The 17,886-nt window shown below is 38.9% G+C and overlaps 1 protein-coding gene across 1 annotated transcript; it reads left to right on the forward strand.

Moving 5' to 3' along the window:
* On the forward strand, positions 1 to 1,156 carry LOC137083866 (C-C chemokine receptor type 4-like). Its single transcript, XM_067449815.1, has 2 exons — positions 1 to 74; positions 161 to 1,156. Exons 1-2 carry the CDS (start codon positions 28 to 30, stop codon positions 1,143 to 1,145), a joined length of 1,032 nt encoding a protein of 343 aa, XP_067305916.1. The 5' UTR covers positions 1 to 27; the 3' UTR covers positions 1,146 to 1,156.
* Positions 1,157 to 17,886: the final 16,730 nt, after the last annotated feature.

The raw sequence follows: 17,886 nt of genomic DNA on the forward strand, positions 1-17,886 counted from the left end.
ACCACTGCACAGCCTCCATGGACAGGGATGGTAACCAACTCCACCATTGATCTAAATTATAATGCATCATCCAGGTGAGTTCATGTCACTTTTATTAGTCACAATTCAAGGAGGAGCTCTGATTTGCTTATAGATTTGTTTTTTCCCCTTCATGTTCAAGTGTGAATGGACGACATGCTGATGAGCCATTTACCAAAGCACAATATGACAATTCCGAGTTCTACGATGAATATATTGATCCATCTGCGTATTCCTGTGTTTATGGAAGTTATGGAGCTAGCTTCTTCCCTGTGTTATACTCCCTGTTTTTTGTGGTGGGCTTTCTGGGGAACATGCTTGTGGTCTGGGTGGTCTTGATGGGTGTGAAGCTGAGAAGCATGACTGACATCTGTCTCCTGAACCTGGCTATAGCTGACCTGCTGCTGGTGTCCTCTCTTCCCTTCCTGGCACACTATGCCAGAGATCAGTGGGTCTTTGGAGGTTTTATGTGCACTATGGTCCTCAGTTTCTACTACATCGGATTCTACAGTGGGATATTCTTTATTGTCCTGATGAGTGTTGATCGATACTTAGCTGTAGTTCACGCTGTGTTTGCCTTGAGAGTCAGAACAAGAAAATATGGGATCTTTGCCAGTTTGGTCATATGGATCATTGCTGTTTTTGCATCCTTTCCTGAGTTAATGTACCTCAAAACCATAGATGTGAACAATCAAACGTACTGTATACATTATCCGACACATGATCAAAAGTCTTACCAATATTCAAGGATAATTGGTATCTTTAAAAGGAATATCATGGGTTTAATTCTCCCTCTTATTGTTATTGGATTTTGTTACTCAATGATTCTGAAGAGACTCTGGACAGCTGGCTCATCCAGGAGGCAGGCCGTACGTCTTGTCATCGTTGTGATGGTGGTCTTTTTCTGCTGTTGGGTTCCATACAATGTTGCATCTTTTGTGAAAGCCTTAGAGCTGAATGAACTCATAACACCGTCCTGTGACAGCAGTAAGACAATCGGTCTGAGTCTGCAGATCACAGAAGCTCTGGCTTACTCACACAGCTGCTTGAATCCCATTATCTATATGTTTGTGGGAGAGAAATTTAGGAGGCATCTTTTCAAACTCCCTTCAGTAGACTGCACCTGACTGAAGGGTGACTGGACACAAACCAAATACCTTTGTAACCAAGCAGAAAAAAATACTATGTTAGTCAATGGCTGTCGAAATCTGCTTGCAAACATTCTGCTTACACACAAACCAATAAAATATTTTTTTTGTTCAGCAGAGCAAAGAAACTCATACAGGTTTGAAACTTGGGGGTGTGATGACAGAATTTTCAATTTTTGGATGAACTATCCCTTTACGTTTCTCAGTCTTCATTTTTGATGAGGATAATGTGCTATTGAATTAAATAATGTTAATAAATGTATCTAGAACAATGTCTTATATTCACGTTTTCTTGGTAGTATTGTTAAAAAAAATCATATTAGCAGCCGGCAAGTCTGTAATCGTGACACGTATCTATTTTTCAAAATAAAAAAACACTCACAGACAATTTTACTGTAGCCAATCCAACCTAATCTGCATGTCTTTGGACTGTAGGGGAAACCAGAGCTCCCAGAGGAAACCCACAGGGAAAGGCCTCCTGGCCCAGCTAGGGTTTAAGTAAGGCAACAGTACTACCAAGACCCCTTTCCCCAAGGTCCTTACCCGACTTAGGTTGCCAGCTATTCATTCCCACAATCGAATGGATCTGTTCAACTTTTTCTTTGTCTAAAAATGGCACCCATAGTATTTTAAAAGTAGCGAGACTCAAGGATGGAAGAAGCTTACTAAGGATGCATGAGCCGAGGATGCGTACGTTTTTTTGTCTGTCACCTAACACACTTCTAATAACTTTTAGATGCAAAATTGCTATATATTTTATGTTAGGTGGCCTTAAAGGTCTATTGAAATCAAAATTTATGTTTTTTAGCTTTTAGTATGACTTTGTTAGCCTTAAAGTTATGAATAAGCTGGTATGTTCCAAAACTATGACATAATTTACATTTAGGAGATATAAGCATTCAAAATGTACAGTGAGAAATGACCCTCCAGTGAGAAATGACCCTAGTGGTAATTAACGCTTGTCATAACGCTTGTCTGTGGGGCACTGGGTAGTCAAAATTAATCGCTTGTTAATACCACTAACAAGGCTAAAAATAGCCTCACACAAACACAGTAGCATAATGAGGGTCCCCACATGCAAACCGAAGCATTGAGAACTTTGTAAGAGTACAAACAGTTTAATAAGAAGATACTTTATAAACACAGCGCATTACGCGTTCACGGACAGGCGCCATCTTGGAAAACAGTCTCGACTCGTCGAGCCACGGTTCTGGAAGTTGTTTCTGGAAGAAAACACTGAACGCAACAGAGAAAATAAATAAATAAAAATAAAAATGTCCATGTTATTACATTTCACAAACTTAATTCCTATCAACCAGCTCACTTAGAACAGCGCTCGTGGATCGATTCGTCGAGACTGTTTTCCAAGATGGCGCCTGTCCGTGAACGCGTAATGCACTTTATGTCTTTATAAAGTATTTTCTTATTAAACTGTTTGTACACTTACAAAGTTCTCAATGCTGCGGTTTGCATAGGACCCTCATTATGCTACCATGTTAGTGTGAGGCTATTTTGAGCCTTGTTAGTGGTATTAACTAGCGATTTAATGTCACTACCCTGTGTCTACCCTGTGCCCATAGACTGTAAAAAAATATGGACGTAGCATCCGTGATGTCACCCCTAGGATTCCGATAAGCCGTTCTGAAGCTTAAAGTAGGGGCGAGCTGGGCGTTGCATCTTGTGAGCGAGTCATCGCGTGTCACTCCCGGATAACAGAAAATGGGCAAAAAGGCGGGCTGTGCGCGGAGCTGAGGTGACGCAATGACTATAGACGCAGATAAATGGCTATCTACTCATAACCACGCCCTTAATTATGCAGAACTTTAAGGCTTTATATAACGTAAACGAATGAGTTATAAAAAAATTCACCCCCCTCACAGTTGTCATGAAGATCAAAATTAGCCATATAGGCAAAACCACAATTTGTACCAGGCTGTAAACATCTTTTATTCTGCTGTAATGTTGAGAATTTTAACATGGGGCTCAATGAGATTCTGCTCCCTTCTGGAGCCTGCCTCTAGCGGCCAGTTTAGGAATTGCAGTTTACATTACTTCCGTATTGGCTTCAAGAGAGGTCGCGGGAGGTTGCCGCTTGCCTGTGCCCCATAGACAAGCGTTATAAACTAATCTGTTAATCTGTCTCTTTACATTCGATTTTCATGAAAACGCATCCCAGAGAACGATCTACTTGGTAACCATCTGTTATTTACCCCTAGGTTCATTTCTCACCAGAGTTGTCCTTTAAAATGAATCTCAGATTTTGGTGACATCATCGCAGACTTCACTTTCTCGTCAAATCTTCTGTCCAATCAAAATGCTCTCTAGAATCTAAAGCCCGCCCCCTACACTGCTGAAGCGGTGGTTGAAATCGGTCAGTTGTTAACACACATTTAGTAATTTCTACATGGTGAAAGGCACATAGCACACGTGATAGGAAACGATTCAGTGTAAATATACTTTCATTTGAGGAGAATGAAGTCTGTTTTCACGTTAGTTTCACGCACCGCAGCAGCACCCCAACGGCTCTGGTCTAAATTTAGACTACAGACATGAGAGCGCAGCGCGGATCATATGCGCGAGTCCGCACAGACAATAAACATATCGACCCATTTGAATTCTGCACAGAATGCTGCATTTTAAAGCGATATGGAGGAGATGATGATGGTAAACAATGTTAGAGGAAACTGGCTTTACCAAACAGAAAGGTCCACTCTTGCGCTCTAGTCAAACTGTATATTAACGAAACGCTATTGGCTGTTTCAAAAAAGGGGAGGAGCTGCTAACAGCTGAAGCCGTTTCAGGGGAAATTACGTCAACACACTGAATAATGCAGCGCGTTTCAAGGCACGTCAAAATAAGTTACCTGGTTGCCTTAAAATTTTGAGTTCATTGAAATTAAAAATTTGAGTTAACACTGAAAAAAGTCGAACATTAGTGTTGTTCGTTTAATGTGTATTTTCTCATTGAAATAGCTTAAAATTGTTAATTTTTTCATGTCAAGTAAACATTTTAGCTTAGATTTATGGTTCAATCAATTGTTTAACATTGATACAATATAAATGGGCAGCGGGACATTAAACTGAATTTATTAATTTGATCAGAGCATTTTTATTAGATTAAGCAGGACTTGCACATGCGTATTGTTGAGTTGGAGATCCTGCTCTCTGTGGTTCAACAAAAAAAAAAGTCAGAGAACTGTCTGAGAAGAACACAGCACGAACTTGAGCGGCGGCCGTGGCGGTTCATTTCATGGACATCAGACCCATCCAGCCAGGCTCCAGGACAGAACTATGAGGAACATTGATAAGGTAAGATAAACTTTGTCTACCGTTAACGTTTTTACCTCAAGTATATCTGACAGGCCTTGATTCTGGCCGTAAATTTCAGCACTAACGCTTGATACCGTGTAAATTAACTTTTAAGATAGCACTCGAAATGTTCGCAATCTTCATTCAAACTATAACGTTCGGTTATTTTAGCCCCCCCCCCCCATTGGGTGGGTGAATAATAACGTAAATGCATGCAATTTAATCTAAATTCGTTTTGTGGGGGCATTGACTGTGTCAAGGGAAAGAAAAGAGTTAACAATAACATTTCTCGAAACAAGTGCAGTTATAGCCAACATAAGCTACAATATTTTCTGCTTAAATTTTATTAGACTCCAGTTCAAACGAAAAGTGTGTTTTTTCGCTGAGCACATTCTCTGCAATCCGAGCGTGCTGAAACTCACTCTCGCTCATATCTGAGGTAAATCATTAACACCATCACCGCTTACAGTATTGAACTACATATAGTACAATCAGCTAAAACTAATAAGCAAGTTACTTTTCTGAACAAGAGCGCTCCCGAGTCCGTGTTTAGAATTAGAAGCTTTATTGTCATTGCAATGCAACGAAATTATAATGCCCATCTGATCACTGAAAACACACACACAAATAGCAAAAAATAAAGAAGACCATAAACATTTTAAGTTAAATAAATAACATTAAATGAAAAATCATCTATAAAAATAATCACATAACATGTTAAAAAAATATATTAAAAAATATATTGGTGTTATACACCTTAAAATGGAATAAAACAGTCAACATTATGTCTTGTTCCCGTTTAGAGTCCTTATGGCCCATGGATAGAAACTGTTTTTTAGTCTATTTGTCCTACTTTTTAGACTCCTTCTGGCAGGAGGCTAAACTGTCCATGTCCAGGGTGCTTGTCATCCTTTATTATGTTGCGGGCTCCGCGGAGACACCTGCTGTTTGCAATTTCCTCCAAAGACGGCAACGGGCAACCAATGATTTTTTCCGCAGTCCTAATAACTCTTTGCATTGCCTTCCTATTTGCTGCTGAACATCCAGAGTACCACACTGTGAGGCAGTATACAAGGACACTCTCAATGGTGGAGCGATAAAAAGTAACTAGCAAATTTCTCCGCAGATTGGTTTTTTGGAGTAGCCTGAGAAAGTGCAACCTCTGCTGGGACTTCTTCACAATGGCCGTTGTATTGTCGATCCAGGAGAGGTCGTCAGAGATGGTTGTCCCAAGGAATTTAAAAGTGGAGACCTGCTCAACCTCGTCCCCGTTAATTTGTAGTGGGACAAGAACATTCCTTTTTCTCCTAAAATCAATGACCATTTCTTTAGTTTTCTTAGTATTAAGCACCAGGTTGTTGTTGCTACACCACTTATACAGTGCCTGGACCTCCTCCCTGTACTTGGACTCATCTCCTCCTGTTATTAAACTGACCACCGTTGTGTTGTCTGCAAATTTAATAATGGTGTTGGAGGGATGGATGGGAATACAGTCGTGAGTGTACAGGGAATAAAGGAGTGGACTCAGCACACATCCCTGTGGGGAGCCGATGCTAGTAGTGATGGTAGAGGAAATGTGGGAACCAATTTTCACAGTCTGTGGCCGGTTAGTGAGAAAGACCAAAATCCAGATGCAGATGGAACGGGAAAAACCTAGGTGCAGCAGTTTTTCCACAAGAGTGCCAGGTATGATGCTATTAAATGCTGAACTATAATCGATAAACAGCATTCTGACATAAGTTCCTGGCTGCTCTAGGTGACTCAGTGCGATATGTAGGGTTGTGTTGATTGCATCTGCTGTTGACCTGTTTTCTCTATATGCAAACTGATGGGGATCAAAGCTGTGAGGGAGGCTGGCATTGATGTTCTCAGCGATAAGTTTTTCAAAACATTTCATGACCACTGAGGTGAGGGCTACAGGCCTGTAGTCATTTAAACTACTGACTGCAGGTTTTTTGGGAACAGGGACAATTATGGCAGATTTTAGGCACATGGGGATGGATGCTTGTGTAAGGGAGGTGTTAAAAATCCTTGTAAAGACCCCTGATAGTTGGTCTGCACAAGCCTTCAGTACTTTACCGAGTACTCCGTCTGGTCCAGCAGCCTTGTTTGGGTTCACTGCCCTCAGCACACGTCTCACTTCGTGTTCTTGTAGTGCAAAAGTATGCAATGTGGTTGAGGGTGGAGGCAGGGTGACTGGGGGTGATGTTATTGTCTCAAAACGGGCAAAGAAACGGTTCAGCTCCTCTGCCAGTTCAGCGTCGCCACCAACAGCCACCGATGATCTGCTTTTATAATTGGTGAGATGTTGTAGTCCCTGCCACACCTGCCGAGGGTTGTTCTGCTGCAGATGGTCCTCTATTTTCCTCCTGTAATCCTCTTTTGCTGCCTTAATGCCTCTCCTCAGATTCGCTCTTGCTGCGCTATACTGGGCCTTGACCCCGGACCTGAAAGCAGAGTTACGTGCTTTAAGCAGAGACCGTACTTCTCTGTTCATCCATGGTTTGTTATTGGGGTAAACCCGAATGCGTCTGTCAACAGTTACATTTTCTGTGCATGTCCTAATGTAACACAACACGGTCTCTGTATATTGTTCCAGGTCCTGGGACTCAAAAATACTCCACTCCGTGTGTGCAAAACAGTCCTGTAGCTGAATAAGTGCATCTGCTGGCCAGGTTCTTATTATCTTCTTTTCTGGCTTAGTTTGTCTTATCAGCTGAGTATATGCTGGGATTAAGAGCAATGAAAGATGGTCAGACAAGCCCAGATGTGGCATGGGCACAGCTCTGTATGCGTGCTTTATGTTGGAATAAACACGGTCCAGTGTGTTCTTCCCCCTGGTGGCACACTGTACATACTGTACAAATTTAGGGAGCACAGTCCTTAAACACACCTTGTTAAAGTCCCCGGCAACTTTATGTACACCTTCAGGATAAGCCTGTTGCTGTCTGTCAATCAAGTCATGTAACAGAGCGAGAGCTGTACTAGCGTTAGCATCCGGTGGTATGTACACAGCAGTAATAAGCGCTGCTGAAAACTCTCGCGGCATATAATAGGGTCTGCACAATACCGTCAGTGCTTCCAGGTCCGGACAGCAGTGTGTATATATGGTCCTACTGTTCTTACACCAGCCAATGTTGACGTACATACACAACCCCCCCCCCGTTCTTACCCGAGTCGCTGTTCCTATCCAATCGATGCATTGAACGCTCTGCTAGCTGTACCACCGTGTCCGGTATCAGTGGGTGTAACCAAGTCTCAGTTATTATCATCACACAACAGTCGTTGATGGTGGAACTCCCAGCGATGAGTACATCCAGTTCGTCCATTTTGTGCACGACGGATCTAGCGTTGGTGAGAAAGATGCTTGGTACCATTGGCTTGTATGGTCGCTTTTTCAGTCGAGCCAGTAGACCTCCCCGGCAGCCCCGTTTCTTCCGTCTCTCTCGACGCCGCCTGCGTCGCCTTCCCGGGCTGAAAACAATCCAAGCAGATCCCGGTGGCCTCGCTATGTCCTGCGGGATGTTATGAGCCTGATGGAACGAGCTCGTAACATTTATCCGACACCCTCGGCTGATACTCAGCAAGGTCGAGTAACTATATGTGTGTCCTGCTTGAGAGCACGTCTTTACACACACAACATACATGATCAAACAACACCGTATCAGAGAGCAAAGAGCTGCTGCGTCTGTGCGCGCCGCCATCTTGGCCGCCATCTTGGTTTCTCACACTGTTTGCATGAATCGTGGCACAGTTCCACACACACACAAAATACCGGCAGTTCAATAGTGAAACGCGCAGCTCTTAAATGGGCCACACTATATTCCAGCTCTTAAAGGGTTAGTTCACCCAAAAATGAAATTGATGTCATTAACTCCTCACCCTAATGTCGTTCCTTACCCGTAAGACCTCCATCTTCACACGATATTTTATATTTTAGTCCCAGAGCATATGCAGTCAATGCCCACTTTACTGTCCATGTCCAGAAAGCTAATAAAACGATAATCAGTGTAGTCCATATGTGACATCAGTTGGTTGTTTAGATTCTCTTGAAGCATCGAAAATACATTTTGGTCCAAAAATATCAAAAACTATGACTTTATTCAGCATTGTCTTTTCTTCCGTGTTCCTCAAAAAAGATTCAAATGGTTCATATCATGAATCAGTGAATTGATCAAGGATTCGGACCGCCAATGTCGCGTCATTTCAGCAGTGGGAGTTCGACACGCGATCCGAACTGCTGAAATCACGTGACATTGTGGATCCGAATCATTGATTAATTCACTAATTCATGAACCGTTTTAATCATTTTTGAGGAACACGTCATAGTTTTAAAGTCGTAGTTTTTGTGATATTTGTACCAAAATGTATTTTCGATGCTTCAAGAGATTTTAATTAACTAACTGATGTCACATATGGACTACTTTGATGATGATTTTGTTAAAGTGAATGTTTTAGGTCGGCATATAACAGAGAAATAGACTGGGCACACGACTACTCAGGCGGCGTTTACGTATGGCAGTTGCCATACCCTGGCATTCCACATTTTTAGACCTAACTGTTGATTCACTAATGAGTTGTTGTTGTTGTTGTTGTTGTTTTTGTTGTAATTTAGTACGGTTGTGCTGGGGATTCTGTTTTGTGTTCACCATCTTCTAAGCTTATTTCTGTATGATCTACTTTTAAGATCAAGTTCATGCGAAGATCAAGTTCATCTGTTCATGCTCAGATCAAGTTCATGCTCAGATCAAGTTCATCTGAGTTCATGCGAATTAAAATAGTTAATTTGGAGACAAAGTTCTTGGCGCAGTTGGACAAGCACTCAACCAAACTGTTGGAGGTCATCAGGAGCAAGGGAGGAGTTGTGAAAGAGAAAACCACCAGGACCTTGCAAGTTTTAGATGAGGTATCTATGATTTTGATTATCAGTGGGATCCATGGCTGAATAGTGTTTATTTTTTTATATATGTTTAATTTTAATTCATAGTTATTGTTCTTACTCAGACTGTAGACATCACCATCTTGCATAGAGAATGCATCCTCAAATCTCTGATCTACCTCAGCGAACCTTTTGAGCACTTTTTCAAAGAATACCAGGTTACGGCATCTTTCTCACTTGCTCACACAGTTAACACCTACAGACCAACATGGTCATAGTCTAGGTTTTGCCAGCCACTTTTAATAAATAGGGGTGTGACGAGAAACTCACCTCACAAGATGAGATTTTAACACTATTTATAAGAAATCTTTGATGCTGAATTTTGAGCTGTGAACACTTAGGGTGTTTTCACACCTGAAAGTCCGCAACTTTCGTTTGCGTTTTGATACATTGTATCCATTAGGTTAGTTTTGGTTTGCTTTCACATTGTAGTTATGCAAGTGCACTAAAGAACTTTACATGACGCACTTGCGTCCTGTCATGGGCTGCATCTTAACATTGATTGGTTTGTTAGCGGACGTGCATCTGACTTAGGCCTGTGTGTTGTCAATTCAGCAGGTAACTTTGACAAGAATGAATGAACGGACGCATATCGTTGCCAATACTGTTAATATTATATGGCATTGCTATCTGCAGCACCAACTATACTCGAGGCAAATCCACCAAATGAACGAAACATTTCATCAAACATTTTATGAAAACATTTTATCGGCACGGACAGGAAAGGAGGAGAAGACTAGGCTTTTTAGCCAAACAATGTATTTTGTTTTATAGTTATGTTTAAATATAATGTTATTTTTAAATTTCATCTATAGGCTATATTGATTATGAAACGCGCACAGATGTGCAAGATATGTCAAAGACATCGGGTCAGAAATGATTTTGACCACTTCATTAAGTTTTGTAGAAAGCTTTGTATACATTGTATCTTAATTTTAATAAATGTTTCATCATTTGCCTGAATTTAATAAATAAGCTTTAATAAATAATATAGCAGACAAACTGTGACGGAGCGATCGTAGCGGTCTCATAAATAAACCGAAACTCAGCATATAGGCTATTATCTCACAGACATGAGAAATATATATATATATGTGAATATATATAGTTTTTTATATATATATATATATATATATATATATATATATATATATATATATATAGCTTAATAGTCTTATTGACTTAATTGACTTAATAGTCAAGCAAAGCACACTGTTCACACGCGCTGACTGAGAGGTTCTGTTTAAAATGCTGCGCACTCCTAGCCTGACAAGCCAGACCCGCATCAAGATGTTTGGTCTGGAAACTCACCATTGACAGGGCTCAATCCGAGGGGCGGGATAAACGGTTGTCTTTCAAACTCCCTCTGCACGCGATAGGATAGTGCTACACCAACCGGAGCAACGACGGTGAAGGGGAGCTCGCTGACTGATTAAACATTCGCCGTATCCGGTCGGCTAAACTCCGAACACATCTTCCCTTTTTAAGAATGACTTCAGTGCCGTTCTTTGTTCTTTTCTCAGAGGAAAGCTTAACTCCAAGTCTTCCGGAGGCGCGGGCAGAGCTGATTCGAAAGGCCGCCGCTGTTCGCCAGTTTCTGTGTTTACTAGAAGCACACAAACGTCGGATAATATAGTCATGTCCGAAGCAGCAGACACAAATAAGAAAGAAAAGGTTTTGTTGGAGGAAAGCAATAAGAGGAAACGAAAAAGTGATGTGATTAAAGGCAGGACGAGGATCAACATGTGACCAGCGTTTGCTCGTCGGCGTGAGCTGAAGGAGGCGTGCACGACCGATGCAGTCCTGCTTGTTATGGTGATTACCTACCACTCACACATTGAACTGAAGTATCATATAGATTCTGTAAAATGGTAACCAATAGACTACTATAATGACACTAGCTTGTAAACGTGAGCATCGTGATTATTTGGCGTTTGAAAAAAATAAAACCCATGAAATTATATTCATATGACATGCTGAAACATGCCACTGACTGTAACGTTACCTGGGATGAAGACATTTCACATGCGACGCCAGAAGAACTCTGAACTCCTCTTGCAGTGTTCAGGGGAACTGTTAGCGCTGCACCGACCCGCGGCGCCACTTTTATGAAGTTATTTGGTCCGCACCGCACAACTGTATATATTTTTACAACCCGCCGCGCACCCGCGACCGTTAAATAGACATACGGGGTCCGCGGGTTATGAGACGAGCCACGCATCACTAGTTCAGGGCTATCAGGGTTGTCATGTCAACAAATGCACGCGCGATGGCATCCCCTGTTGTAGGATGACATCTCTTACGACAGTAGTTGAGGACATTATTTTTTCCAAACTGTAGGGGGACCCCGAGAGCAAAAGTAGCCAAGTGCGGCTTTAAAATAATTAGTTTGTTCCAATCTAAAATAATTAGTTTGATAAACCTTTAAAAGGTGGTTGCATGGATTAAAACTTTTCAAATTAAACTAAATTAAATTATTTACTTGAGTCAATGTAAAATAGTTTGTGTGATCGATTACTTCAATTTTTTAAAGTTGATCCAAGGGTTTTATTTTTTCAGTGAATACAATGAACATTTTTGAGAATCGACAACCTTTATTCAAATATTATTAAAAGATTTTGTAAGCATTTTGGGTAATTTTGTGTTTTATTTGCGATTATGCAGCCAAATTGTGCTATTTTGATGATTTATCACATTTTTATGTTGTTCAGATACAATAATATTTTGAGTTTCTATTTATTAAACAAATTTCCTTCATTGTGTCAACTCAATTTTTTTATTTCAATCAACTCAAAATTTGAAGGCAACCAGGTTACTTACTATTTTAAGTTACTATTGTACTTACATCCAAAAATAAGTACAATGTACTTACTGTGTTCAAATTGTATTGCAAAATCCTTTAGCTGATATTGAGGTGGGATGCGGTTAGGTGTAAGGGAAGTGGCAACTGTGTAATTACAAATGTAACTACAGAAATTAATTACAGATGTAATTACATGCAGGTATTTTTAAAAATGTAAGTACAAACAGTATGTACACAATAAGTGCATTGTATCAAATGATGAATTAAAATGAGTAGTTAAGGCCACCTAATATAAAGTGGGTTCACTAAAATTGCTCTAAATAATAGATGAAGAATCATATAATTATATGATTTGCACAAAAAAATAAAGACGCATTCGGAAACTATGGAAAAACATTGTGTACATATTTAGTTTTATCATATTTATAAAAGACAGGTAAGCTGTACCTGTACCGATTCTTTCCAAAAACAGCTGAGCTTGTGGAGGTGTGCAGTGGGCGGAGCTAAAGAGACACAAGCACACACACACACACACACACACACACACACACAAACGCACGCACGCAAACACACACACACACACACACACACACACACACACACACACACACACACACACACACACACACACACACACACACACACACACACACACACAATATATCATGACATTATGCCTGGTTAACATATAAGATTCCCTACACGTTCATGTTGTTCACATTATATGCACTTACACGTCGATTACTAACAGAACAGACATTTGATGTGTTTTCTCTCACCGTCTGCGGTTTCCACTCATGACCGGGGAATAACAAACACACTTGCAGAACTCCGTTGCTGCTCCGGAAAAACAAACTGCATCCACTGGTTCCTTAACTCCGGGTTATGTGGGAAGCTGATCAAGGTTATCTTTTCCTCACAACCAGAAACACACTTCTTTAGTGACATTGTTTATTTTGTGGTCTAAAAACAAAACAGCGCTGCCAACGGCTTCTGTAACCCGAACAAAGCTCGTTGATGGACATGCTCTTGTACTGGGTTACGAATCCCAATACCCCAACTGTTTTTTATTTTATTTTTTATGTTGGCCATATTTACCATGAGAATCCAAATCTTTAACAGTGTAAATAAGTCAGAATGAATGAAATAGCAATAAATCCCACCCCTCCCTTTATCATTATGGGTGCTGCACATTGATATGATCATAAGGTCAAAGCTGTTACTATATTTTGGACTGACAATTCAACATCCAGGACCAGGATTATCTGTTTCATAAATACATTAATGTGTACAAATATTTTGTATTTTATTATTATTATTATTACTTTTATTTGAGACAGGGACAGTGCACAATAAAAACATTAGCCTTGTTTATAACAAGGAGAGATGCATTGCACCGGGTTTTAGCAAATTGCTATTTTCCACCCGTAGTCCCTGGGCAGGTAGAAATAGAAATATTACAGTTTTTTTCAGTTGCTAACAAGCGTTTGTCCAATCAGTTCTCACATTTTCAAAACTCTAAACACAATAAGCACAGCATCAGTCTTTTGCGGCCATACCATTCACACATTTCATGTCGTTTTCACACAATATGCAGTGAGTGAACACATTTCCACAATGCTTACATTTTCTTAACAGACAAGCTATACCTCCCAACAAAATGATGGATTGTTTTTGTAGCATTAACACTACATCCCACAACAGCAAAAACAAAATTCCAAACCTTAGATACAGTATAAAAACCCCTGCTTCTCCAAAGATATCAGTTAAAAAACAATATATCAGCTGATAATAAACAAACAATTGAATAAATAAAAACACAGCTGATTCCAGTCTGGCTTAGACTCAGTGACAGGGGTTTTTTTTATATTACATTGACACTTATACAGTAACAGCAGGACTTTGAGGAGTAATGTTTTTGGAAACAGAAACAGAAAAAGACAAACACTGTAATGTCTGGACAAGGAAGAGTAAGAGCAAAGGGCCGAGGAGAAGAGCAGGCCCAGTGAGAGATGCAGTGAGAGGTGCAGGATCCAAGGGTGGACAAACTAAGCAGTTTTATCCCAGGTGCATAAAACCCTTGGATAAAATCAGATGTGATGTTAATGAAGACATGTGGCCTAACCCTGAAGATCACAGAGATAGGATACAGTAAATTTCTGTAAAACTTCTTCTGTTCTATCACAGCGTGTTTCTACTTTACCTCCTGTAGTAAATAGTAAAGGGGGGAAAAACTAATGTGGTTTTTACTGTAATGCTTTTGAATTTGAACATTACTGTACATGTGGACATACAGTTCCCAACCAAGAAATGTAGTGTAAAAATGGTGGACTGCATGTTTTTCATGCAGTAAAACTGAAACATAAAAGTCTATGCAATTTTTGTAATGTTAACAATAGCCAGTATCTTGAAACCTGGTATACTTTGATTGACTGCATGTACCTTGTGAAGTGAAAAGAAGTGTTATTCTTTGACAGAATAATTTCATTTTGAGTCAGAATTCCAGTGTTTTGGTAAAATTAGTGTGTGCAGAGAAAGATGTGTTCTACTTTGAAATGAAGAGTTAGTGTATAACGCGGGCACGCGCACACACTCACCCACTCACACTCACAAATGTCTACAAATTTGCTGTGACAACATTCAAGGAGCTATATGGTTATGTTTTGCTTTCTAAATACTCCAACTAAAATCGTACTGCTACAAAGGGGATTTTCTCTGCAGTTGGACTGTAATTCATTTTCAGTCACAAAGCTCTGTAATATCACCACCTGTAGGTCTCCTAAGCAAAACCAGACTGGAAGCTGAAGAAGCCAACACTCGTGTAACATGTTTACACTTACAAAAACGTGAGATCTATGCGTATATACTATGTGTATTTGGCGTGCTGTCAGAGGAGAGGCCTCTGAGCTCAGTATGTAGCCCAAACCAAGAGTACTGCCCAGTCCTGACTCTGGTAGGAGTGAGAAGTCGGGGTGGTGGAGGGATGCTGAACTTGGGGAATGTCCATGGGTCGACTGTATAATTTTATATATTACATATGCTTCCTCTCATATTGATAGGATAGATGTGGTATTTGTTGATGACAAGTTGTTTTGGATAGATCATTTGAACAGTCTTCTACCGAACTTTAATAATAAAACTTAATTAAAAGGTGTTTTTTTTTTGTTGTTGTTTTTTTTTGGCAATACACATACACAATACACATGTGCAATATGTTAGCAAACCTGCTTATATATATATATATATATATATATATATATATATATATATATATATATATATATATATATATATATATATATACATATACATATATATATATATATATATATATATATATATATATATATATATATATATATATATATATATATATACCTGCATGTAATTACATCTGTAATTAATTTCTGTAGTTACATTTATAATTATACTATATTGACCCTTCCCTTATTAACCCTACCCTAACTCTCAATATCAGCAAAAGTGTTTAGCAAAACAATATAAACACAATATTGTACATTGTACTTATTTAGCTGATGTAATTACATAGTAGTTAAGGCCACTTAATATAAAGTAGGACCGAATTAATTATAAACATAATATTGGTTTGCTTTTATTTTATTTTATAATTTGCAGTTATTCAGAAAACTAGTTATAAATAGCTTATTGTTACATTTAGTCATTTACTCAAGCACATGCAACATATAACAAAGACACTGTAAAATAAAGTATCACCGATTTTCCCAGCTATAATTATACAATTATTTTAGATGCACATCCTTTTGCAAATACACTCTCTTGAGGTTTACGATTTTTGATTATTTCAGAACATGACAAATCAGGAAGTTTGCTTGACTGATTAGAAATTTGATTTAAATGGCACAGACGGTCCAGAATTATTTATACTTGGTAACATTTTAATTTTGAAACTTAATAAATTTCAAATATGGCAAAAACATGCATTTATTTTCCATGTTCAGTCAGCTGTTCGTGCTTGATGTTTTAGTTTAGAAGTCCAAAGTAATACAAATGATTATTTTGTTGTTTTTCTGTTTTTATAAATACATTGTTGCTCTTTTATCTTTTCACATAAAATAAAATGCATTAGGATGAAAAAACAAAACAACAACAACAACAACAACAGCAGCAGCAGCAAAAACACTTGGGCCTACCTTTTAAACATCGACTGAAGTGAACATGTAGGCTATATAAAGAATTCTGCGCTACAAAATTAACCAATATGACCTTGTTGTTTCGATGTGGCATCAATATATGGTACAAAGAAGAACCGAGAACTTTTTTGAATATTATCTCAGATAATTTATCGGTGATTCAGTGAAATATCTGATCAAATCACGACCACAGTTACAAGCCACAAATATAGATTTATCATATGTTTTTTTTTTTTCACTGACACACCATAATCATATGGGGTTACATAAACAGATTATAGATTATACATACATCTTTGTAGTCAAAGGCCGCCTCCTGGTGGTTTACTCAAAGCATTCTTTTAACTGACACGCGTGTCAACAGACAACGTATTTCGAACCTAAATGACAATTAGCAAAAGACAAAAATGAGTCACGGAAACTATGTTCATGATTTCTTAGAAAGCTACGTGATAGGGGTTTTTAATAAGATATTCTTACCACAGGCCTACTTACGAAAGGTTTCTTTTTAGCCAAAAAACCTTTATAAAGATAATTTACGTTAATTCTACTGATTGTTTTAAACCAGCAGGCTAAAGACTACCAAATTGAACTATTTTTACACCAACTTCAAGATTTTAAAACTTGAAAACAGTCTGTGACATTGTGCTACATGAGTGGGTGCCTGCAGAAGTAGCTTTAGCCACATAAACTTCTGCTCACAGCCTCACACCTCTTAAAAAAACAAAGCACTTATATTCACACAATCACATAAACAACCACGAGGCTGCAAGTGTCAAAAACAGCCGTCAAGTCACAAACGTTTCTGGAAAAGGCTCTCTCTTTTGCTGCAAATACAGGAATACTTACAAAGCGTTACTGAAGTGTTATACAAATAATTTGAAACCCTTATTAACTTGTTTAACAAAATGTACCTGCAGATAAATAAGTTTTAAAGTACAAACATTCCATGCAATTTCTTAATGAATGTCAAAACATGTCAAATATGTAAAAAAGCTAAAAAAAAAAAGAAAAAAAAAAAGAAAAGAACTTATTTTACGGTGCCATTAGTGTAAATATATATTTAACTAGCCTAGGTCATGGATTACAGTTAGAGTTAGTTAGCCTACCTGAAATTATGCATACTTTGCTGTTATTATATGGTACATGTAACAAGGACACAGTAAAATAAAGTGTTAACATACATTTTATAGGTGACTGTTTAAATGTAATAATATTAATGTGCGTGCATGGATTTTTTTAGATTTATAAATAAGAGCTAGTACACTTTATTATAACATCATATTTATAGTTACCTTCACACGCTAAGATCTCCGCGATAAGATCGGGGGAGGGGAGGTGTAATTTATCTGTTTTGGGATCTAACCAAGATCACAGCACATGCAGATGCAACTTTCACACCTGCATGTTTCCTCAGCCGCTCCGGATGGTTTTCAAATGGTCTGGGTGAGGTCTCAAGAGAGATAGACAGGAAATGTGTAAAAATAAGAATCCTTAG

Source organism: Pseudorasbora parva, chromosome 7, assembly GCF_024679245.1.
Source record: "Pseudorasbora parva isolate DD20220531a chromosome 7, ASM2467924v1, whole genome shotgun sequence".
In the NCBI taxonomy this organism is placed as follows: domain Eukaryota; kingdom Metazoa; phylum Chordata; class Actinopteri; order Cypriniformes; family Gobionidae; genus Pseudorasbora; species Pseudorasbora parva.